The sequence below is a fragment of the Scedosporium apiospermum genome (assembly GCF_000732125.1).
Source record: "Scedosporium apiospermum strain IHEM 14462 chromosome Unknown SEQ_SAPIO_0176, whole genome shotgun sequence".
Classification (NCBI taxonomy): Eukaryota; Fungi; Ascomycota; class Sordariomycetes; order Microascales; family Microascaceae; genus Scedosporium; species Scedosporium apiospermum.
This window is the reverse complement of record NW_015971877.1, coordinates 1,245,210-1,270,509: the sequence shown is the minus strand read 5'-3', so window position 1 is coordinate 1,270,509 and position 25,300 is coordinate 1,245,210. Positions and strand designations below refer to the sequence as shown.

At 52.8% G+C, this 25,300-nt stretch overlaps 3 protein-coding genes and 2 pseudogenes across 3 annotated transcripts; 2 read left to right on the top strand and 3 right to left on the bottom strand.

The window, feature by feature from the left end:
- Positions 1-1,786: 1,786 nt before the first annotated feature.
- SAPIO_CDS10890 (2-dehydropantoate 2-reductase) lies at positions 1,787-3,025 on the top strand (the record flags this gene model as incomplete). The annotated part of the gene is made up of 3 exons (XM_016784426.1): positions 1,787-1,809; positions 1,904-1,970; positions 2,054-3,025. The coding sequence occupies 3 exons, from the start codon at positions 1,787-1,789 to the stop codon at positions 3,023-3,025; spliced, it is 1,062 nt and encodes a 353-aa protein (XP_016638642.1).
- A 4,629-nt stretch (positions 3,026-7,654) lies between these two features.
- SAPIO_CDS10889 (putative phytochrome-like histidine kinase) lies at positions 7,655-11,940 on the top strand (the record flags this gene model as incomplete). Its single annotated transcript, XM_016784424.1, has 3 exons — positions 7,655-10,028; positions 10,130-11,547; positions 11,611-11,940. The coding sequence occupies 3 exons, from the start codon at positions 7,655-7,657 to the stop codon at positions 11,938-11,940; spliced, it is 4,122 nt and encodes a 1,373-aa protein (XP_016638641.1).
- An 837-nt stretch (positions 11,941-12,777) lies between these two features.
- SAPIO_CDS10888 lies at positions 12,778-17,658 on the bottom strand (annotated as a pseudogene; the record flags this gene model as incomplete).
- A 1,760-nt stretch (positions 17,659-19,418) lies between these two features.
- Positions 19,419-22,013, bottom strand: SAPIO_CDS10887 (annotated as a pseudogene; the record flags this gene model as incomplete).
- Positions 22,014-22,744: 731 nt separating this feature from the next.
- Positions 22,745-23,728, bottom strand: SAPIO_CDS10886 (Uncharacterized protein; the record flags this gene model as incomplete). Its single annotated transcript, XM_016784423.1, has 2 exons — positions 22,745-23,428; positions 23,597-23,728. 2 exons carry the CDS (start codon positions 23,726-23,728, stop codon positions 22,745-22,747), a joined length of 816 nt encoding a protein of 271 aa, XP_016638640.1.
- Positions 23,729-25,300: the final 1,572 nt, after the last annotated feature.

Sequence of the window (25,300 nt, the reverse complement as noted above, 5' to 3'; positions counted from 1 at the left end):
GGGTTTGAGACCAAATGGCGATTGTGATTCCCACTTATTCTCCTCCGCTCACCTGTCCCCATCGCGTTTCCCTTCCGCGCTCTGGGAGATATCGGGATTCGGAGCATCGGGCTGTGAACCAGAAAATGCAATGCCGAGGAGGTGTGGATATTCAGCGAGAGCAAAGAACGTCATCGTGGATTTCGTGGCTGTCGGTAGAGAGCCAGAATTTGCTTTTTCTGCCTTGGGCTAATTAGCCTTGCCTCACTTTCCGGCTCTCCCATGAACGGAAGCTGCTGCTGCTGTGGTGCTCCTCATCTCATTTCCTGGGCTCCCCATTGAAGGACTGGACTAATCCTATACCAGGGTTTGAAATGTTATTTTGAGACCACATGATCTATCTCCTGACAGGTACTAAATAAGTATTTTTAAATATAAATTATTAGAGGATATACCTTTATAAAACTTGATCTAAGATATACCCGGTGGTGGCGAGCATCTCTCGATTTAACATTTCAAACCCTGGTATAGGATTACACTACGCTACACTAGGCACTCGGCATGGTGCCATAGCCCTCCCATTCCCAAAGGAATCTGAAGTTGGCCATTTCCTAAAACGGGAGGAGGACCAAATCGCCAGGCTGGCAGCAGCCGCTGGTGAGATGGGTCTAGCGGTCAAGCGGTCTACCAGCATGATATCAATGTCGGAGACATAGGAAAGAAGCCTATGGCGATAGCTTCTGTGGAGATTCCTCCTGAGCCTTAGAAGCACGTAAGTGGATACGAGCGGGATGATTTTTTTGAGTTGTTCTGCGGCGTGGGATGACGGATTACGATGCTTCCATGGATTGGTGATTGCATTGGTGCAAGATGCACGACGGCATTTCGCGGCCCTCGCGATGATGTGTTGTTTGTATGACCAGACCATGTAAGATTCAAACGCCGGACTGATCGGGAGTCTTCGCGATCTACAGAGCACGAAATATCGAGTCAATCTCTTGAGGCGCATAAGATTTGATGCACGAGAAGCATTGCTTTGGGATAGGACGCCAGTAATTGGAAATGACGGGGACCCAGAGAGTGGGGACTCGTGGAAGATGGAACCCGGCTGGACTCCTTTCTAGAAGAGGCCCCATCTTCTTCTGTACACTACTACTTTCGTATCCTTGATGTTTCGTGCTCGGAGGTTTGACGATCGACGGTGATTAAATTGATGCGATAGAATGGGGGTTATCTCGAGTGGCTCTGATCTAGCATCCCGAGGAAGCCGAGATCTAGTGTAGGACGCCGGAGAACGTCGGCGTCTTTGCGACCCACATGCAACTGTGTGTTGTTGTCTCTTCCTCGTCTGGACCCTGTCCTCTGCCCTATGTACGAAGGAGCTGTGATGGCTTCAATGTTGATATCGGTGTACGAAGTTGAGCGTCAATCGATCCTGTTTTAGCTGTCTAACTCAGCACGATAGTTTTCCCTTTTTAACGATATTACTTACACATGGTAACGGTCTTGGTCTGTCTGAGATGAGACTAGTCAGATATTCTTGCGATGTAACCGATCACGTCAGAATGGATTACCACATGCTGCACTTGATGACAGCTGGAGTCACTGCTTCCAACAACATCACTTCACGAAGAGTCAAACCCATTTCCACGTTTGAGAAAGGGGATCGCGGGAGATCTATGCTAGAGATTTGCATCTTCTAAATGAGCATAATTCATCTACTATTATCATAATCTTTAAGATTTATCATATTTTTATACATTTTGCGTCTGACCCGGTGCTTGCCGAGTCGTGATCCGAGGTGACGATGGCTGGAAATGGCACGAGACCGTAAGACACCTCCTGGATCGACACCCATCTCCGGAGATTCAAGTGAGAGTGCCGTACCGGGCCGGCTTTATGCTAACCTTTCGGCCCCTCATAGTCCCGTTCATATCATTTTCATCGGCGCCGGCGCCGTTGGCTGCTTCTACGCATCCCGCCTCCACCACGTAAGTTGCCACCACCCCCACGAAGTCCTCATCCCATATACATGTCCTTCATCACCAGCTAACCCTTCCTCATCTCCTTCCAGCCTGATAATGGCGTCCACGTATCCCTCGTGGCCCGCTCAAACTACGCCACCATCCGAAAGGACGGCGTGAAAATGGAAACCCACTCCTTCGGGGACTACCTCTTCCGCCCTCACGCCGTGTATCCCTCCGCCGATGCCGCGGCGAAGGACGCCAGCCAAAACGGCCACGGCTGGGACTACGTCGTCGTGACGACCAAAGCCCTCCCCGAGCGCAACGACGGCTCGGCCCTCATCCAGCCCCTAGTCGGCCCCAAGACCGTCATCGTCATCATCCAGAATGGCGTTGGCGTCGAGGCCCCCTATCGGACGAGGTTCCCCCCTAACCCTATCGTGAGCGCTGTGACGGTTATCAGCGCCGAGCAGAAGGCTCTGGGCGTGATCCGTCAGAACCGATGGACGCGGATCAGCATCGGTCCGTACACGGACGGCAAGGGAACCGGCGACGCGGAGGTCTCCCGCCTCGGAGAGCAGGCCGTCAAGGACCTCTCGTACTGGTGGGGCGACCTCGGCGGCATCAGGGACGTCGACCCGCACGACGAGGTTGATTTGCAGCTGGTCAGGTGGCACAAGCTGTGCATCAACTCGGCCATGAATCCCTCGGCGGTGCTCTCGGGCGGACGGGGCAACGCCGATATGGTCATGGACCCGGAGCTCCGCGAGCACCTCAAGGGTGTCATGGATGAGATCCGCGACGCCATGCCCAAGATCCTCGGGAAGCCTTTCCCCGAGTCTCTGGCGACGCCGGAGCGCATCATCAAGAGTACCGAGAGGAATACGGGCAGTAAGCCGAGCATGCTGCTGGACTGGGAGGCGGGTCGGCCGATGGAGTTGGAGGTGATTTTGGGGAATCCTGTGAGGATTGCGAGGGAGAGGGGGGTTAGTTTGCCGAGGATGCAGACTTTGTATGCGCTTTTGAGGAGTGCGCAGGCGACGAGGGAGAAGGCGAAGGCTGGTGAGAAGGGGAGGCTCTGAGGGGTGGTGGAGTAGGTCATTTTTGTCATGTAGGGAGGATCTTTTCTTTTCTCGATGAGGCAAGGGGATTGCGTGATTATGAAACTCTGGGAGAAAGGAGAGACATCGATCGAGCGAAGCCCCTTTTTTGGATGGAATGAACTTGCCACGGCGACGAGAGATAGAATCTAGTCAACTAGAAATATACACGGCTGAAACAGCGGTAGAGGTCCTATCAATGCAGCAGGCTCTCTAGGATCCAGGCCCAAGGATCACGGTATGGTGCTGTGGTCTGAGAAACGGAAAAAAGAGGGTGCTCTCGGTGTCGAGGAGACGACCGCACAGGTTTCTTCGTCTTTTCTTTCTCTCAACTTGGTTCAGCAACATCATACCATGGGCGTTTTATCAGTCTTCGAGACCTATTATCTTACTATTGTCTAGTGTCGACGATGTCTTATGTGTATTGTGTCATCCTTGCAACAGTATCCCTTACTTGGCGCTCCAATTCTGTCTGTAGCGTCTTCTTACGATATTTCTTTTCTCTTTCCATTCGTCAACAGCCCCGACGGCCTTTCGAACTCTTCGGAAGGTTGTGGCAGTTTTCGGAAATGTTCGATACTTAGCCACTGACCATTCGGCCATTCTGTCGTTCTCTTTATTCTTGTTCTAGCTAGTGAGACTGCAACGGCCCGTCTGACTGTGAGATGTCCATCTGAGAAGGAGAGCTACCGCGCTGGCGCTTTCAGAATATCTCGGATTACCATGTGTAACATTAGGATGCAGTTAGATGCATGGAAGTTCAAGGCGAGAGGGATTGCCATAGAGCCCAAGGTATCGCTTGTAGTTGAAGAATTGGCAGTCCATATGTCCCCGTTTATGATGAATCCTGTTCATTCTTAGGTTGTTGACGCCAATTTCACAACTGGGTTTAGGGGTTGCCACAGGTTATTGAACGTGATTTGATCCAAGGCTTATTGGATAAAACATGCTGTTTGTGAACATGAACTTCGGCGGCACTCCCTCAGCGAGGCTTAGCATGAGGTCTGGCAGTATCAGAGGGAAGTAATGAGCAAGACAACAAAAACTCCGAAGATGGGGTTTCGAATCACGATTACCTACCGGAAGCTACATGCAATCCCCATCTAAGTGGAGTACTCTTCAAGATAGCATCAGTTTGAGCCGCAAGGTGATGGTGATTCTGTTCCAAATCTAAGGAGGGGGGGCTCTTCAAAGGGAAATTCCCAGGACGTGAGATGGATGCTTGAGATGTGCCTCGGTTGTGAGTTGGTGTCGGCAACTGGATGGAATATTCAAGGGTATTTCGCTTCGCCGCGCCATTGTATCACCTTCCCAGTCAAGTACGTTGTTGCGTTGGAGCTGGAGTTCTGACTGCCTCCTTGATCTTAGGTTGAGCTAAGGATAACCTCCAACACATTTGAAGCGTTCGCGTCGAGGGCGGTCGCTTGGACGTAGATGTGGGTTCAGGTGCCACATACCTCACTGTCCATCCTGTTTAGGATGAATACGTTCTTTTCTATTTGAAAGGGGATGAGAAGGGCGAAGTCTAGGAACGTCTGCCGCGTGAGGGATAGCTATCCAACAGTCTCCGAGTTTCCCGATTTATCTACTGACATACTTTATGAGCCAGATGTTTCCTTGCTTTTTCCCCCTAGTATTAGGAATAGGTGATTGAGAACCTTGCTCATGCGCAGCCATGCGAGGGACGCGCGATGATGGCGCCGATGTGGAATGTCACCCTTGGAGCCGTGGACAAAAAGTTGGGGATTCATGCTGCGTAGTCGTTCGACCTTATTCCCATTTATCATCACCGAGAACGTATTAGTAAAGGGGCATTCCAAAGGGAGGCTCGTAACCAGAATGATCATCGGGTGGCTTGTAGCTAGTCTATTCACTTGGGGAAAGGGGCGTTACTCTTGGCCGACTTGGAGGACTTTTGTCTGGTCTCAATGACAGCATGGGCTTCCCTCGGTCTAAGTAATGCGACTTTAGAATCGTGCTAACACTTCGTGGTGTCAGTGTTTAACGGCTTCATATCGAACGCTTACGGCTCCCGGGCCGGTAGATCTTCAGGGTCATCATTTTATTACTGGATATTGAGAAACATTAATGCTTGAGGTGCCTCCAGACCCAATGGAGAATGTTCACTTTTTGACGGACTGCTGCGGATGACAAGACGTGTATCAAATCTTCGCCTTGGTGATATCTATCGGTTCTCTCCTTCGAGCATCATAGAAGTGTGAGAAGTAAGAGACGATACGCCTGGGAGAACTAGAAGCACACGTCCATCTCACCCATTTCAGTTCGAAGAAGCCAATCCCTTACATCTCGATATATCAAACTACGTTACTGTCTCCAGGACTGGAACTTGACTGTTCAAGGTTCCACGATCACATTGATACCGGTCCACCAGAGAAAAGAGTACTATTGTACTCTCTTTATACGAGGGTTGACTTACTTGACTTGCTCGACTGTCCATTATATCCAAGGCAAATTTTGGAATTTATGGAGAAAAATATACTAACACAAAAATTAAGTTACGTTAAAACCCCTTTCAGTTTAAGGTTTCAGAGTGGACTTCTCTTCTGCAGCATTCTTATTCTTATTAGTACTAGTGCCAGCAAAGTTTCTTGGATAGCTCGAGAGATCCTTGAATTCTTGAATATCAGGGGACCCCAAAGGGACTTCTTAGTCGGACCCCTTCGTGTTTATTTGTCGATGATCTCGGGGATACGACTAATCGATTCCGTGGCAAGGGTGTAGTTACTTCGTATGCTTTATCTACCGAGGTCATCGATATCAATCGTATCGAGGAAGGGGTCTAGGGGACCGAGACATTTGGAATCTGTATGAATCCATGTTACAGACACTTGATATTGTCGTCGTTTCGCTCCCTAGTTTCTCGATGCTGCCCGCCGCGGAGAAAGGGCAATCGAAACCGAAACGACGGGCTTCCCGACCCTTAAGCCTTACCTTAAATCAAAGTGACTGGGCTTTCATTTATGGTTCCCTGCCCTTTCGTTCTATGGTGTCTCTTTAAGCTACGAACGATGGTGAGAAACGGCCAATCATTTCCAGAACGAGGGTGTCCGCAAGACCCCGGAGCATGTCCTCCCACGGGCCGCATTTCCCTCCTTCACAAACCGGAAGCCTCCGCACACCTTGATTGAGGTACACTATGCCAGACAGCCGGAAAGGTCAAAAAGGCGAACAGCGACGATGGCATGCCGAGGGTTGCCGTTTCATTAGCCAAGGGGAGGGAAAGACAAGAACAAGCCACTCCATCTTCAGCCATCGAAGTTGTGGCTTACCACTAGATATATGGAATCACACACTTATCCACCTCGTAGATTACGTTCTCGAGCTTCTTGGTCTCTCAAAGTGCGGCTCTTGAATCCTAGTGGATAGCCGGTAGTAAAGTTTGGGTCCTCGACTTCTTCCCCTCTTCCCTAAAGAGGGGGGATAATGGGGATAGGGTGATCAATAATCCTGTATCCAAATGATTTTAGTCAAGGCCCACTTTCAGTGAGCATTCTAGCAGAGATGTTGAGTTTATAAGCTAAGCTGTAAGGGCCATTTGTCTTCAGATTGTCTGGTGCCCGAGCCTGTCTGTCGATCGGGGTCTTGAGTTCCTCAGGCTTCACAGTGTCGATGCGTTTAATTCGATACGATACAAAGCCAACCTTGATGTTCTGGGTCGCTCTTGCTGTCGGTGGCAGGGCGCCGGTTCACTGTTCACTGTACTTTGTACTTCTGTACTTTTATACTTACACCAGAGACCAGAGACATTGTCTCGGATCCGTGATACACTCCAGGCTGCAGCTGACAACCAACATCTGAACGCTCTCAACATGTGACATCCAACGGCCCCGAGTTCCCCGAATAAAGTTGAACCAGTGCAGGAACTTTGAGCCGTGTGTTGGACTTGCCCAGTGATGGCCGGTTTAGCTTGACCCGCCTCCTCCTCCTTCCTTGTTCCCCTCCGCCTTCAACCAAGTACAAGTGTACAAGTAGTCAGAACTAACACGCCATCGTGGCTTCTCCAGCACCCTTCGTGCGCCTTAACGCTGTTCCATCTCCACAGCACTTGAGCGTTTCATAAAAAGTGATTTGTGTTTCCCATTCTCCATTTGCCTCCATTATTCGCGTTCTTTCCTTCTAGCTGTCCGCGGACATAAGTGCCCGATCCATCAAGGCCAAAGCTTTTCGCTCGATCAAGCTCTGCAAGCGCCTATCGCCGAAAGCGGGAGGAGCTACTAGCTTCCTTGGAGTGACAGTGGCAACACCTTCCAACTCAAATTATCATGGCAACTGTGATAGCATCGCTCCGTGGCAGGTAGTAGCATGAGAAAAATCAGAAAAAGTCGCCTGGAAATATCTATATGGTAATGCGGGGCTTGCTCACCGGTCCAAAGACTACCTTATACACCTCTCCCCCCAATAACATCTCGGAGGTTTCACTGCTTCTTTTGCTGTTTTTACTTGGTTTTTCTTTGTGAAACCGCCTCTCACTCTTGGCTCGGCCTACCCTCTTCCATGAGACCGGATCACCTCCAAGTCACCTAGCTTCGCCAAGCCGGATCCTCAACGTTGGCTGGTGCTGCACTGTTCACCACTGGCATCTGACGAGACATGGCCGACCATACAACAGAAGCATTTCCGAGACCACAATTCCACCGCGAGGCCTCATTCCGGCAGCTGGAACAGCTGCCAGCTCGCGGGGGTGCAGACTCCGTACCACCTGCGAGCCCTGCTGGCGATATGCGCATGCTCCGGCGTCCATCCCGGTGTATGAGCACGAGTTCAGATTACTTCTCTTCCGATACTCAGGATAGGATTTTCCCAATTGCTTCTGTAGTGAGGGTAGATTCTAGGGCTAGCCTCAGGAGCCTTGGACAAAACGTCTCAGATGAGAACCAGCCATCTCCTTCTCCCTTTCAGCGCCGGTTCTCGTACGCCTCCTCGACATCGACATCCCAAAACCCCCCGGGTACTCTGGATACCACTTCTCACAATCCCAAATCCACTCCCATCTCAAATCCTGCTACCTCCAGCCTTGCCAGCTCTTCCCACGATGTTCCTCTCGGCAGTACGCCTGCGACCTCCTGGGCGACCAATTCGGCGGCCGATACCAGCACTGGATCGCAATCGCCTTCTGCTGCTTCCCTTCCGATACACATCCAAGTGCCCGGAACCACAGTTTCTTCCAAGATGATCGATATATCGAAACCATTCTCGTCGCCTACGCTTGAGGGCCGCGAATATGATGGATTTCCTATGACGAATCTTTTTGATCACATCGTTACCGACAGTGGCCATGCCATCAGGACCGGACGCGAGAAGGGGTTACTCCGTTGTGAGGATGAGCCTATCCAAGCTCCCGGTGCCGTCCAAGCCTTCGGTGTCCTTGTCGCTTTCAAAGAAGAGGAAGAAGGTCGCCTCGTAGTGCGCCTAGTGAGTGAGAACTCGGAGCGCTTAATGGGTTACAGTCCACAACAACTTTTCCAGCTCGAAAATTTCCTGGATATCTTCAGCGAAGACCAACAGGAGAGTCTTCTTGCTCATGTTGAATTTGTTCGCGACGAATCTACCGACCTCACACTCAGCGGACCCGAGATTTTCACTATTTGGGTAAAGCACCCCGGGGGCAACTCTGTGAAGTTTTGGTGTGCGATCCATATGAACCCCACCGAACCTGACCTTGTCATCTGCGAATTCGAGAGAGAAAATGACCCCGATTACCCTCTTCGCCCTGCCGATATTACCCCACCTCCAGAACCCCGGAATATGCTCTTCAACGAATATACCCTGGAGGAGCTGAAAGAGAGCACCGAGGTGTTGAGTAAGCCTCTTCGTCTTCCTCAGCGGCTTCGTGCTGGCCGTGGCGACTCCTGTGGCCTCCAAGTCTTCGATCTCATGACGCAAATTCAGGACCAATTAGCAGACGCGACGAACTTGAAGACGTTTCTCAAAGTCCTTGTAGGTGTTGTCAAGGAGCTCACTGGCTATCACCGCGTGGTAGTATATCAGTTTGATGCCTCACAAAACGGCAAAGTTGTAGCCGAGCTCGTCGATCCAGCCCATACGACTGACCTCTTCTACGGATTACACTTCCCCGCGACAGATATTCCAAAGCAAGCGCGTGAGCTCTACAAGATTAGCAAAACTCGTCTCATTTATGACCGCGATTTAGAAGCCGCACGGCTAGTCGGCCGTACCGTCGACGACCTCAAGGTTCCCTTGGACATGACGTATTGTTACCTCAGAGCCATGTCGCCCATCCACCTAAAATACCTCGCCAACATGTCCGTCCGCGCATCCATGTCTATATCGCTCAAGGTGTTTGGCGACCTATGGGGTCTCATCTCCTGCCATTGGTTTGGGAATCACGGCATGCGAAATCCCTTTCCCATAAGGAAAATGTGCAGGCTTATCAGCAATATCGCCTCGAGGAACATTGAGCGGCTGTCTTACGCTTCTTCTCTACAAGCCCAAAAGCTTATAAATACGCACCTGGTCGGCCGGAATCCTTCTGGTTATATCGCAGCTTCGTCGGAGGATCTCTTGCAGCTATTTGACGCCGACTTTGGAGTGGTATCAATTCTCGGGGAGACACAGGCGCTTGGGAAGATCTCACAGTCTCAGGAAGCGCTCGCTCTGTTGGAATACTTGCGTATGCGCAAGTTCTCGGACGTTATCACCTCAGATGATATCGTGAGGGACTTCCAGGATCTACATTACACTCCGGGTTTCTCGGTAATTTCTGGGCTCTTGTATGTGCCCTTGAGCGATGACGGCGACGGATTTATTGTCCTCTTCAGGAGAGGAGAAGCACAGGAAGTCAAGTGGGGCGGAAACCCCTTTGAGAAGGGTGTTGGGGCGGATGGTGCACCAGGGCTAGAGCCGCGATCGAGCTTCAAGCTATGGCGTGAGACTGTACTCGGGAGAAGCCGAGAGTGGACGAGCGATCAACTGGAGTTGGCGCGTGTGCTCTGTGTTGTCTATGGTAAGTTTTTTTTTCTTCCTTCTCTGTATCTCTCCAATAACCATTCCGGGTCGTAGTCGGAGGTCTACAATGGAACGTCAGTACTGACTCTCGGATTATAGGCAAGTTCATACAAGTATGGCGACAGCAGGAAGCCACATTGCAGAGCAACCGACTTACCAAGCTGCTCCTGGCGAATTCCGCTCATCAAGTCCGAACACCGTTGAATGCTATAATCAACTATCTCGAAATAGCCCTCGAAGGTACCCTTGACAAAGAAACGAGAGACAACCTAGCGCAGTCTCATTCGGCTTCAAAGTCCCTCGTCTATGTGATCAACGATTTGCTGGACCTGACCAAGGCCGAAGAGGGCCAAGTTTTGGCAAAGGAGGAGATTTTTGACCTTCATGAGTGCATCCGCCTTGCGATTGATTCGTTCGCGATCGATGCGAAGAGAAAGAAGCTTGAATTCTTTGTTGAAGAGGACCCATCCTTACCCCGGCAGGTGTACGGAGACAAATCGCAGTTGAGACAGGCCGTATCGAACCTCATCGCAAACGCTATTCAATATACTGATTCTGGATTCGTACGGGTCGAGTCATACGTCTCTGAGTCGCGCGATGGACGAGTGCGTATCGAGATCGCCGTGCGGGATTCTGGCGTGGGAATGTGCTCCGAGGAAATAGACGGCTTGTTCCACGACCTCGAGCAGGTCAACAACGAAAGGACCGCGAAGAAAGGCTCTGGGAAGGAGGATGCGGATACCAAGACTCACAAATTGGGCCTAGGTTTGGCGGTAGTTGGCCGTATCGTCCGAAACATGAACGGTCAGCTCCGTGTGCGGTCGACAGCTGGCCAAGGGTCATGTTTCGTGTTGCAGTTACCGTTCGACACACCCAAAGAGGAAGATGATGGTGACGGCCTTAGCGGAAGGATGGTGGACACCATTAATAATCTTACAGCCTTGGCGATTCAACCAGGGGAACAAAAACCGAATGATCTGGCGCCCGTGTCGAGAAGAACTCCGAGTTATGTGGATGTGGGCGAGGAAATGACTCTCGTTGGAAGAGACCGAAGGCCGTCGTTGCCCTATATCAAGGGGGGTCCCGAGGTCACCTCAGGCAACAACCGAAAGCATGGAGAGGCCGAGTCCGGAGACCAACTCCTGTTAAGCGCAAGCGATGACGGGTACAGTGGTGGATTTGTTATGCCTGCGCCGCCACCCATGGACGGCGCCCTGCAAGGACCTGAACCTCCCTGGCGAAAGGCGGAACAGACGCGTAGAAAAAATTCGGACGGGGAAGTCGAAGCTGCGCCATCACGGGCGTCGAGCCATACCATGTCGTCTTTGGGTATGGGCGCTACCGGGTGCAGTCTCCAGGTTCTCATCGCGGAGGATGACCCTATCAATATAAAGGTACTTCAAAAACGTCTCGAGAAGGCAGGCCACCAGATTTACCATGCTGTGAATGGCGAGGATTGCGCAGCAGTGTATCGTTCAGGCTCTCAAGGATTTGACGTCATCTTGATGGACATGCAGGTTTGTGATATCTAACCAAGTTTCCACTGTTGAGGATGCCGGCTAACGCATGTTGCTACCCAGATGCCCATCATGGATGGTATGACGAGCACAAGGACGATACGGCACTGGGAGGGGAAGCCAGAATACATGGGACTCTCACAATTAGCCAGCCGCAATGGGCAGATCCCAATCTTTGCCGTCTCGGCATCTCTAGTGGAGGAAGAGAGGACGACGTATATGGAAGCCGGCTTCGACGGGTGGATTCCAAAACCTATCAACTTTGAGCGGCTACAGATGCTCCTTTCTGGGATAGCTGATGAGGAGGCCCGGAGAAGTTGCCTGTACGCACCGGGGCACTGGGAAGGCGGTGGTTGGTTCCGGCCGACGCCGGGCTGGGAGGAAGGGTGTTGATATCAGGAGGATATTCGAACTGCTTCGGCTTTTTCACATACGCACCGACTGGTCCTCGGCAGTTCTAAAATCTAGGAAAGGAATTTTTTTTTTTTTTTTTGGGGGGGGGGGGGGGGGGGGGGGGGTTACCCTTGAATATAATGCGCGAGGAGAGTGATGTTTTGTTGATGTTGATGATGTCCCGTGGGAAGGCTTTTTCTTTTTGTTCCGGGCGATATGACAGTTGTATATGACGAAGACGCGAAGCTAATGAGCGCCCCGCGGGCAGGGATTTAATACAGGCAGACTTCATGTTGTTTGTAAATGTTCTTTCATCCTTCTTCTCGGGTGAAGAAGACTCGGGGTTCCAAGCCGCAAAGGACAAGACTGCTATGAAGATCCCAGAAAACTAAACTATATATCACGAAAAGCTAACTCGACAACAAACGAATAGAGCAAAAACCTACACGCGTTTAGCTATGTCCAAACATCTTGTTTCTATAAATCTCAAAAATGTGATGCCTCTAACGCCGGCTTCCGCTAGATAGTAGTCCTCCTCCTCCGACGAGCTAATACAGTAATGCAACAGCAGTTTTGTGGTATGAAAATGGCAAAGTGCAAAGTGGTATGTGGTATATCGCCATCCAACGGAACTGACATCAATGCTCTCCTGTTGTCTCCTTTTCCAACCCACGAAAAAAATAAAATAAATAAATAAAATGAAAAGACATAGAAAAAGAAATACCAAGTCTGAAAAGACAATGTAAACGAGGGAAGAAACCCCACTGCAGATTAGACAAGAAAACAAAAAAGAGAAAAAAAAAAGAAAAAAAAAGGAAATGGGGAAAACAAGGAAAATTAATAGTTCTCCTCCTTGATGTTATGCTCCCCAACAATCATCAAAAACACCTTATCCAACGTCGTAGGACTAACGCTAAAATGCTCGATACCCAGCGCCTCCCTATTCTCCTCGAGCTCGACGACGAGTTTCCCGATCGCGCTCTTGGACGCCGCGTCGACGGCGGGCGAGATCTCGTGCGGGCCCATGATGCCGCTTTGGGAAGGAGAAGGAGCTGAAGTAGAAGGAGGAGTATTGTTCTTTCCGAGGACGGCGCTGGCGGGGAGAGAGAAGCGCATCTGTCCGTGGTACGTCTTCTCCTCGACCTCGGCCTCGGGGAACCTCCAACGAACCCAATCGCGCACTCTTTGCATCTCCGCCTCGGGCGTCCGCGGCGCCGTCTTGCTAACGAGGTGTACGTGGAGGATATTCCCGAACCGGGCACGCAGCTCGTCGATGGTACCGAGGGCGAGCATGGACTTGGCGAGGATGCCGACGCGTCCCGCAAGGGCGTCCGCCTCTTCCATGCTGTGGGTGGTGAGGAGGATGGAGCGCCCCGCGACGGTTGCCTTGAGGGTATTCCACATGATGCGCTTGGCTGCGGCGTCGAGGCCGGACGAGGGCTCGTCGAGGAGCACGACAGTAGGGTTCCCCATGAGTGCAATGCCGAGGGAGAGCTTCCGCTTGTTGCCGCCGGATAGGGTATGGGCCATGCGGGACGCGAAGGGCGCGAGCCCGACAGCGCGGAGGACCGCGCGGACGTTATACTGAAGGTCAGAGACACCCCGCACGCGCGCATAGAACTCGAGGTGCTCGCGCACTGTCATCTTATCTATGGGGTCGAACTGGGGACACACGCCCAGGTGGCTACGCGCGCCTGCGAGGTCGTGCGTCACCGACTTGCCCTCGACGAGCACATCTCCGCCGTTCCTGTCGGGGGCAATGTCGCCCCGGATGAGCGAGATGGTCGTGGACTTGCCAGCGCCGTTGGGGCCTAGAAGCGCGAAGACCTCGCCGCGGCGGACGTCGAAGGTGACGTCTTCGACGGCCGTGAGGCGCTTTTTGAAGAGCGGCTTGAAAGATTTCTTGAGGTTCATGACGATCAGGGGCAGTCTTGTGTCGCGGGCTACTTCCTCGTCGACGGTGGATGGTGGTGGAGGTGGGGCCTCACCCTTGCCACCCCGGGCGATGAAGCTGCGTCTGAACCAGGAGCCGAAAGAGCCGCTGTCAACAATAACAAGGATGATGAAGTAGATGAGAGCCTGGACGATGAGGTAAAGAATCGGCCCGCCGTACATGTTGATGCCACTGGGGTTGGTCGAAATATTGTCGCCGTCACATGTCGTCGAGAAGATGTTGAGCGTGACGAATAAGGCTCGGACGACGCTGCCAATGGGCGACAGGAGTGAAAGGGTGTAGTTAATGATGAGGAAGTAGCTGTCGACCTTCGTGACGGGCGCATACGATAGGGTCGCCATGTAGCCGATGAGGTAGCCGACAAAAGTAAGGGCCTGTATGCCGGTGATCCACCCAAACGTCGCCAACTGGCCCGTGGCAAATAATGAAATGACATAACCCAGAAGAGTGGACGCGAGCGAATACAAGACAAGGACGAGGAAGATGTAGCCGATGTGGTACCAGATATCAGAGACGGCCACCCAGATAATTGTGATAATGGCGGCACCCACAATGCCGATGCCTAAGTCGAACATGGTATAAGCAGCCCACAACGGCGTCGGGCGAACACCGTTGGAGTACTCCAGGCCACGAACGAGATGAAGTCTCTCCACGTTGGGGTAAAGTGCAAGGAAGCCAGGCGTTAGAACAAGGGCGATGCACATGTAGGCGACGAGCTGGATCGAATCGGTGGCGATGGAAGCCCAGGGGATATCGAACGGTTCGTACTGAGTGACGATCGTCTGATTCGCGAGGATGACGTCGAGGAAGTTGAGGGCATACAGGGTCGACGTGATGAAACCGTTGGCGCGGAAGGCCAGCGTAGGTTGGGATCCAGAAGCTCCCAGCCAGAAACCACCGGGGAAGATGTCCTGCCTCTTCTCCTCGATAACGCTTTTGAAGGTGTCGAAGGAGTCCTCAAAAGTGACATTTTGGAGCATAGCACCCATAAGACCGGACGCGGCGCCGCCGCTGAGATCTACGCCGAGCTGGCCGAATAGAGTCGTCAGAGAGGGTGTCAGGAGTTGGATGGCGTTCACCTCGTTCAGCTCATTCGTCGGGCCGGCAACAAGGCCGAATGGGAAGTCGCGGTCCGCGAATTCGTCTTCGTTGCCTCCTTGACGGGTGACCTCGGCGGGCGAGCACCCCACGGGCTGTTCGCCCTTGATAAAGAGGGTGACAAGTCCGGCGGCGGCGACGGGGAGGACAAAGGCGGTGATGTAGGGAACCCAGTTCGTCTTGAATACGGTAAAGCGCTTCCGGAAGAGAACACCGGCCTGTTGGAAGAATCCGAGGGGTTTTCCGTCAAGTAGATGGACGCCGTCACCATTGATGGGCGCAACGGCGGCTGCAGTGGCGGGTTCCGACGTTACGGTTTTCTTTTCCTCAGTTACCTCCTCCTCGCTGGCCATTTCGTGAACTTCTTCGGCAAGATTCAAGAAAACATCTTCAATGGTGGGGCCCGAGAAGCGGTAGTCCGAGATGCCGTGGGCCTCGAGGGACTTGATAACATCGGCCGCTAGGGCGGACGAGGGCGCAACGTAGGTCACCACGTCGAAAGCTACAGTCTTCTCAACGCCGGCGACATAGGGAGTCTCAGAAGGCTCGACGCCGTCGACGTGGACACGATATCCGGCTCCGTACCGATCCTTGAGCACGACGGGAGAACCTTCGGCACGGAGAGTGCCCTTGGACAAGATGGCGATGTGGTCGGCGAGGAGGTCGGCTTCGTCGAGGAAGTGCGTCGTCAGGAAAATGGTGCGCTTTCCTCTCTCGGCAAGCAAGATATCCCAAATTTGTCGGCGACTGAGGGGATCGATGCCGCTACTAACTTCGTCAACGCAGCAGACGGCGCTGCCACCCGTCAACATCATACCGAGCTGAAGTTTCCTCTTCTGACCGCCGGAGAGAGTCTTAGCGAGGGCCTTTCGCTTCTTCTCCAGATCGATGGACTTGATGAGCTCTCGAATTTCCTGCTTGGAGGCGTGATTTCCGGGGGACTTGAGCCTGTTGAAGATGGTAATGTGCTGCTCGACTGTCAGTTCGCCCCAAAGCACGTTCTTCTGCGGGGCGATGCCGAGACCTCCGCTACCGTCAATCTTGATGGAACCGCTCGTGAGTTTGTTCATCCCGGCAATCGTATCGAGCGTGGTGCTCTTGCCGCTACCATTAGCGCCGAGGAGGGCGACAATCTGGCCGCGGCCGGCAACGAGGCTGAGGTTGTCGACAGCAACGACGGGCTCCCTTAGGGGGAAGAGGAAAGAGAACCAGCGAGCGAGCGTTGACGGCTTGTACACCTTGGTAAAGTTGTCCAGACGCACGGCGACGTCACCCATGTCCTGGCCCTCGCTCGCGGCCAGAGCCATAGACCTGCCCTTGGTAGTGGTACCGTAGAGCCTCGACTCGACAAAGGCGCCGAGCAGCGGGAAAACGATGATTTGACCGATGGCAATGATCCAGAACACACCACCAGCGAGGTTCCAGGGACTGTCGGGAGCGACCTCGAGGAGATTGGCAGGCATATCCTGCCTCTCGAAGCGAGCCATGAAGGTGGCATGGTAAACGTAGTTGCAAGCGGGGAAGAGAAGGCTGAGAATAAAGACGGGACCTGTCGAGGGGCGGGTAAGGGCCTGGGACAGGATGGCAAAGACAACAGTGATGAGGAAGGTGACGTTTGCGCTTAGCTGGGCCTGGTTGAAGAAGGACGAGGCGAAGAGCGACATGGAGGCCATGGAGAGACCAGATAGGATTTGCCAGACGAGAACGATGGCGATGCTCGTGTTGGTATAGACGCCGAACCTCATGATAAACGCGCCGATGACCCAGCCTGGAAGGTAAATGACGGAAAATGTGACAAAGTAGGAGACGATCCTAGAGGCCTGAGCATGCCACCTCCGGCTTACAGGCATCATGGCATCAAGCAGTCGAATCATGCCGCTTTCGCGCTCGGTGACGACGAAACCGGCTAGATGGTAGGTGATGAAGAGGATGCTGGTGACGAAAAGCACACCGAAGGCATTGGTAACGGCTTCCATGTAGATCTTAAGAACGCGCTTTTTATACTCATCCTGGGTGAGACTGGTGTAGGCATACGCCTCGGTAGACTCAGGCAGCCGGCGCGCACCATCGCCGACCTCGGTGGCCTCGACGGAAGAAATGGCCGAGTCGACGGCGTACTGCAAGGGCAAGAGATAGACCTGGGCATCATTGTCGTCCTTCTCAACGTTGATGGTGATGGCGGAAAGCGCGCCGTCCATGCGCAGGGTATAGTTCCAGACTCCATCAGGGCCCTCGGTCGGCGAGGAACGGAAGACGACGGCGCCGAAGCAGCGACTGACACCACGAAGAGACGACTTGCACAGGACGTGCAGGTCATCCTCGTCCTCGGTGCGTTTCCAGATCTTGCCAGCGGCGTCGACAGAGGGGGTCAGGGAGTCGATGACGGAATCGATATGGCCACCGGAGAGTCCATTGTTCACGAAGACGAGGGTGTCCCTGCCGTCGTCGGTCGCAGCCTCGAGAGCATTCTGAAGAGATCGAATAGGAAACGGCTCGCCGATTCCATAGGTGGCGACCGGGGCGACTAGATTTTTGAGGAATGAGAAGAAGGATGTGAGGATGAGGGGCACTACGAAGGCCCAGATTACGGTGTTGAAAGAGTGACGACCAAGCAGAATCTTGAAGTTCTTGGAGATTAGAGTACCGGTCTGGCGAAGGAACGCCATGATGGGCGAGAGGACCGGGTGGTGACCGGAAGCTGTCAAAAGAAGCTCATGGAGTTGTGGGCTTCGACCTCAGAGCTTCTTTGATGGGCCCAAAATAGCTCCGATTTAGATGTTGGAACCATTTTTCCGGGGAACGATCATCGCCTTATAATATGGGCAAGATGGCCAGAGCCAGGCGAATCAGGGTAGGAGCGCTGGGGCGGACTGGAGGCGGGGGGTCTATTGCGCCGTCTGTGTATAGGGTACGTGGCTATACTATAATTACTACGTATGTTAAATAAGTACCCAGTACCATGCTAGTTCGTGATGCTTCGCACCAAAGGGGTCACCAAAGAACAATTTGAGCACTTGGCGCCCCACTATCAGGGGATCTTGGTCCGTTTCTTGGGTCTCGGATTCATGTCGCCGTGCTCCCTTGGCTCTTACAGTCTTATTGGAGGCTGAGCGACAGACACAGTCCAGAGGCTCGTATCTCTCGCATCTCTCGCATCGTTACGTATGCTGCCATGTCCGATCGACTCATGGACGCAGCCCTACGAAATATCAACTATCAACGTAAAAGCCTAAGTGAGATGTTGTCGAGATAGCCTCAATGCAGTCTGAAGTTAAATGTATTTAATGGCAATGTCATCATCAGACACCATTCCGATGGTCAGCGACCGCCACCGGAGGACTGCAGACTGAGGCTAGGCTGACTTGGGAGATTTCGGATCCGATTCCCAGCGGTCCCATTCGGCCATACATTCATACTTGCTTCATACATTTCATATGGAAGTGGAAGAATTCACACGCATCAATGGACTCATGCAGTCGATGAAGTATACAGCAGCTGCAGGGCGATGTTCACCTCCAGGATGAATGTCCAGTGTCCACGCATCCCTCGATCTCATCTCCGAGGAGAATCCCCGTTTGGGTCCACAAACACGAACACATTTTCCCGAAAGAGACGAAGCTTATCTCCGACCCTCCGACGTCAAACCAAGCCCGCGTCTTCGAAGCAACCCTATCCTTCCCACTCCAGCATTTATTGATCTCTGATGCCATAACCAACACTTTGCCTCACACTGACATCTCATCTTGCATGAAACCAAAGTCCTGCCAGACCTCAAAGTCAGAAGAAGAATTGATGAAAATACCAAGTAGATTCCGCTACTCATTGTAAACATAATAGAAGCCGGATCCATCCACAACTCCTTACGAAAGATTCTCTGCTCGTCCGCATATCTTCCAACCCGTTTCGCAATAAGATAAACTTCACAAATACGAATATAGGTTCAGGCACCAGGATTATTCAAAAAGCCCCGAGCGCCCAACCTTCAAATGTCAAACGTCCGTGAAGATCCAATTCTTGGCTCTCGAAAAACAAAGCTGCGCCACTCCCAAACACGCGTCGTCTCCCGAGCGAAACTGCAACCTTAAAAAAACACAAACTTCCGCCCTGTCTGTCTCTCTCCGGCCATGGTCACTGTCTGCCTTGCCGCTACTTCGTGCGCCCACAAATTAAACTACTTGGGCCCTTCTCCTTGGCTGCTGACTACATGAGAATGTTATTCTCCTGGAAAACTGCCTCAGTGCTTTGTTCAAGAAGATGTTTTGTAAAATTTCATTTAATTTTATTTTTAGACACATCATCACTCGTAAAGCTCGTTTTCCCTTGCAAAAGCCTCACGCTTGAGAACCCTCCTGAGGCGGTCGCTCGACTTATTCCACATTGTTATCATCGTCGTAGTCATATTACAAGCAATCATCGAATCCCGTCTCTATTCAATGAAGAACCCTCCCCCACCATAGTCATCCTCATCTATAACATACTCTTCCGTGACATCACTAGCACCATCATCCATTTCCGCCTCATCAACAAAGCCACCACCGCCGCCCTCACCACCATCCCCCTCATCTCTTTGCCTCTCGGCTTCCGCCTCCGCCTCCGCCTCAACTTCCGCCTCCCGCTCCTCATCCACCCCCTCCCAAATCTTCTGCCTAATCCTAAGCCCCATCAACAACCGCCTCCACATCCTCAAACAACTTCTCCTCTTCCTCTCCTCCTCCATCTCCGTCTCCATGTCCACGAGGCCCTGGATGACCGCCCTCACCGCTTCGGCGTACTCTGCCGCGACCACGACGCCCCGTAGAACCGCCGTTCCGTGCCGGCCCTTGAACTTGAAGCCCGTCAGTGCCGGCGCGTAGTCTACCCCGAGGATGAAAGCCGCTCGCGCGCCGAGTTCGTCGTGGATGTGAATCCCGCCGACTGGCACCATGCTCGGCACGTACACGTCGATGTTGCCAAACTTATTCTTGGGGACGATTCCGTCAATCACTGGAGGGTGTCTGAACTCCTCCGTGTGCTCGATAAGATAGAGCGGCGTGCCATTTAGACCCCGTACAGCATCACCGTCTTCCCCGTCATCGCTATCATCGTCCTCCCGAAAGCCCCCTTTGCCCATCTTCTTCCTCGGCGGGAGCCATTTGGCGGGAATCTCGTTTGGCTTGACTATCCGTCCCATGCGATACCACTTCTCCTTGCTCCTTACCACCATGACATCCCGTCGAAGATAGACCCTCTCAAGCGGCGCTCTCGGCCCAGGCGCCACCGTTCCAACATCCCTAGCGTCCGACCGCAAAACCTCACTCCGTCTTAAATGTCTCTCCAACACATAAAGCGGATGCCGCTTCAAATCCGCAATATTCCGAGGAATCGGCTCCCGCGCCAACACGGCCGCCAGCTCATTATCCTCAATCTGGTCGAGATCCGTCGGCCTCCCGCGCCGCGCGTACCGCCGAAGCGCCTTGCGCCACCACCGCGCCCCTTGCTCCTCCGCCGATTCGACGCGGAGCCGGAGCGTTTTCGCCGTGTACGCCTTGGCGTATCGTCTGGTCACGTCCCTGACCGAGCCGTCCTCGTCGAAGGCGACGACGTACGCTAGGGAATTCTCGCGATCCGTTAAGGGAGGTTCGAAAACGCGCGTTTTCCAAAAGGTTCCGGTGACTAGGGGGTCGGCGGGCTGCCATTTCTGGTGCGCCACGTCGAGAACCTCGACCCAGTATATTGGGAAGGGAGATTCCTTGATTTGCCTCGGTGCCGCGTACTGCGATGACTTGGAGCCTCGAGGTGTTGTTGTCCCCGTAGGCCGGCGATAGCGTGAAGCCGTGGTAGAAAGTCCGAACCGACGTCGCGAAGAAGGGGTTGGGGATGCCGTAGAAGCCTCTGCCGCGGGAGATTGGCTACCCCTTGCAGACCCTGCATCTGGCGTAGCCCGCTTTACAGGCGTTCTCGAAGGTCGAGGTTTCGGCCGTGTAGGTCCTCCACCTAAAAAGGAGAGTGGCTGTAAGGAACACACCAGTCGGGCACGAACTCCAGCAGCCCGAAGAAGAGCGCAGTAGAGCTGCGCTCCCATGTCCCTCGAGCCTTGGAGAGTTTTCGCCGCTTTTAGAAAGTCCGACTTATCCAAGCAAGTCTCCAGGTCCGCCGGAGGCTCGTAGTTGCCAATATCTTCCCCATCTTCAGCCCAGAGTGCTCTTCGTAATCCTCTCTCCGTGACTTGGAATTTCTCTTTGTACATCTGACCCATTTCCTGCAGTCCAACCTTTAGAGCCTCAGCCCTGCCAAACTGAGAAAGATTCCGGTTAGGGTTGAGGCTATTGAGCATCTTTGGGCTCAGCAGCGTCTTCATGCATGCCTGAACTTTGTTGTCGTTGCACCACTTATTCCTCATGGCTGAGTGATAGAGGAGACAAAGGAGGTGGACCTTATGAATGTCTATACGTCGCCTCTTTTCTTCTTTGCTGAGAGGCTTCTTCTTCTTATGACCGGCCCCTCTCCTTGCAGGGGCCATGGCTGCTTTCTGGGCTGACAAGTTCAGCTCAATGTCCTTCGCTTTAGGTTCAGGGGGATTATTCTCGGCTACGACGGGCGCATTAAGATCGATATCCTCGAATACAATCCCCTCATCGTCATCATCGTCATCCTCGTCCGAATCCTCGTCATCCGATCCCATATATACCGTCTGCACAGTAGGCTTAGGTATCACAACGTCCTCGAACTCAACATCCTCATCGTCGTCGTCATCGTTTATATCTTCGACGGCCTTTTCAGGCTGACGCTCGACTTGAGCTCGGCTCTTCGAAGGATCTGCGGCACCAGGCACAGGCGCCGGTACGGGGTGGTCATCAGCATCCGACGTCCGGCGCCGTATCATCCGCCGCTTCAATGGCCTCTCGGGCTCTTCTTCGCCTCGCCGACTAACCCCGGCCTCGTCAAGCATTTCGCCATATATATCTCGCGGCGCATTTTGAGGTTCTTCAATCCGTGAACTGGCGCCGCGCGCACTCCTCGTCGCTCGTTTCGGCCTCGTCATCGCGCAGATCGTGAATCGCAGCTCTCCTTGGCAGTCTCGCCAAGAGCCTTAAATGTTGGTCATCAATTCTAGATTTCAGTTGAATAAGCCAAATCGATTAAACTATTCATAACGCATCATTGGGAGAAAGATGGTGGGTGCGCAGATGCCTGGACCTCACTAATGCGTGAGTGGCGGGGGAAGGACTTGGCTTGCGCAAGCTCGATCGCGCCTCAGACTTAGCACGATCTCATTGCTGAGCGTTCAGGCAGTGGCGCGTCATCACGTGACCTATAAAGCAAGGGGGGGCGGCAGAAGGGTGTTCAGTCAATATTTGTCGTGAATGGAATAGTCTCGCCTCAGCTGCAAGGGCTGCATGTGTCTGCTGCTAGTGTGCGATCTTTTGGCGTTTTCTAGAAGTTATAGAATATTATATTAATAGACATCACCCGTGCGATTTGATGGTCCATCCAAACTTCAACATATCTTGCTTGGCGACGGTTGTCGTGAGAAATTTGAGTTGTCAACGGACATTTGACGTCTTCCCCACAAAATCTTTGCTGACCGACCAAGGACCCATCGCCGTTATCATTATCAGGACAATGCCATTGACTTTCCAGCGCCCGTACGTATTGTCCTGACAGGAATGCATGGTCCGACCGCGATGAGAATACGATTCAACACCCATCGAGGTGGAAAAAAAAAAAAAAAAAATGGTAAATGTTCATATCTCATTAATCACTCAAGGAAATCTATTTTATTTGGTACACGCCATATCTGGCCGCAACAGGCTCCCCCCCAAAGCCCGGAATCTTCGCCAACCGCTCCTCCAGAAACTCCATCTCAACCCTCCACGTCGTCCCCGTCACAGCCCCGACCTCGTCCCATAACCTCTGGAACGACTTCTGGTCGTGCAGGTACGACCCCCCGCTCTTCGACTGATTCGCCGCCTTGGCCGTGCCCACCTGCCGCCCGTATATCATGGCGCGCTTCTCGCCCACCCTGAAAAACTTGACCAGACGCATCGCCATGGCCAGTTGCTGCGGCCAGCTGAATAAGTGCCAGAAGTTGGAGGCGTGTATTATCGATACGCGGCCGTCTACGCGCTCGAGGGCCTCATCGGCTTCGTCCATCATGTCGCCTACGACGAAATTCGCGGGGGCTCTCCTCCGGTCGCGGAAGAGCTCGAAGCCGATCTCGATTAATGTAGGGTTTATGTCGAGGCCTATTAGTTTCGAGCGGGGGATCCCGCCGTACGCGAATTGGCGGAGGGATTGGCCGACGCCGCACCCGAGGTCTAGTAATACATCGCTTGACCACCACGATCTTAACCGTGAGAACGCTTGTTGGTGTCGAGCATCGCTAGCTGGATCGAGGTAGAGGAATCGCCATCGGCCGACGCAGGGATATCGAGTCGCAGTCCACGCTTGTTTTCGCTGTTGTGACGACACGTATTAGCTTTCCAGTTTTCCGGTTTCGGGTGATTAGGCTGTTCGGGTAAGACTGAGGTAGCCCAATGCAGCAGCCCAAATGCAGCCAGCGCCAGCACCTGCAACGCAACCAGACGGACCCGGGAGGAAAGAGAAGAGGTGTTCACAACTTACAATGGCGTACAGATGCGATTCGATGTCGGCCGGTTCGATGCCACTGTAAATCTCCAGTAGCTCCCTGACGGGACCGATATCCAGGGGTAGCTCTTCCTGGTATATCAACTTCCACATCTCCATGAGATCCATAGCTCCGTCCCCGTCTCGTTCTGACGGACTGTAGCTCGGTGAAGTGGTCGGACTGGAGGGATGAAGCTCTAGAGGGTGAGGAAAATCTAGAGAAATCGGGAGTAGAGAGAGTAAAGGGAATCGGTTGTTAAAAGGATCGTTCTATGTAGGTTATTGTGTCTTCCTGCCAAACCCCGTCTCCATACCGTATCATAGACGATCCCAGACGGGGATTATGGCTCTCACAATCCAGCGTAGCGAAACATGAGTAAATATATATTATATAAACGAGTGAAGTGGACAATACAATAGAAGGGGCAAGAAAAAGCAAGGTGGGAAAAAGGAGAGGTGAAGGGTTGAAGAGTTCGGGTCGTATTATCCCACGGCAGACAAGGGACACATAGTTGCATAGAAGATGGAGACTCCGTCAATAGCACAATGCAGATCGACTCCAGTTGCACAACGACAGATGGCGCAAGAGCTCCATCAAATCCAACAAAACGAGGCGATAAGAGGGCCGCAAATTTTTGGAAAAGCACAGGGAAGCACGTTGCGTTGCCTCTCCAGTTTTAATGGACCCCCAACGCCCGAGTGGTCTCACTGATGAGCGGACAAAGTACCCTCGTACAGCAGGCCCTGCAGCACCATACAATTTTAAAACCCCCATCCGGGTCATCATTCCGAGCTCCTGCGTCGCTTCATGTTCAGTGGGGGACACACCACCTACCCACGCTTGGCTCGGTTTAGTGCAGACGCTTGGGTGGAGCCGGGAAAATAGGCCGTGGGAGCGCCGACGAAGCCATTCGTCCGGGGGTCGTCGGCTTGCAGAGATGCACATGGATCTGCGTAGTGCCTGGCAGCGTTACGAGCCAGGTCCAGGTCTTCAGGAACTAAGCTCATTAGTGCCCCTTCGTATTGTTATGGTTTATGGTTTGCAGTTGCATAACAAGGGGCATTAGAACACAAACCGCTTTGTGTAAGTCCGTCGTAGCGTCCGCTCGCCCAAGAAATTACGTGCTATCCTCCCTGAACCGGTACCAAGATCGCCATCCGAGATTCGAAGATAAGGGGAAACGCCATGTTTCAGCAATCCCGGTGGTCAGTGTGCCCACCAACCTCTGGGAAGAGAACGACGCTAATCCGAGATCCCTGTCCATCGTGAACCGGAAATCGAGAGGATGAGGATCGGAAACACGCTGGACGATAATAACAATTTTTTAGTCTCGAAAAATGATCCCATTCTTTCTTCCTCGGTTCTTGGCTCTCTGTCTTTGCCGTTGCCCTACGGCAGACGGGCACCAACTGGCGCGCTTATTTGGGTTAGTGCCGGCTGATACTTGTGCTTCCCGTGGAAAAACGGATTAGAATGTTCGATGAAGGAAACACGGAAACATGGCAAGGGACTTGAATCATTAATGTCTTTGCCTTCGTACTAGTGGACACTATTGCTCGACTCATCATTTAAGCGGGCAACGAACGAGGTAAGCCACGAAGTCGTGTCTGCTCTTAGATTACGAAGTAGAAATGATTGGAAATGACAACATCACTGATTATTGAAACCACGTGGAATCTATCCATCGGCACTAACCCAGT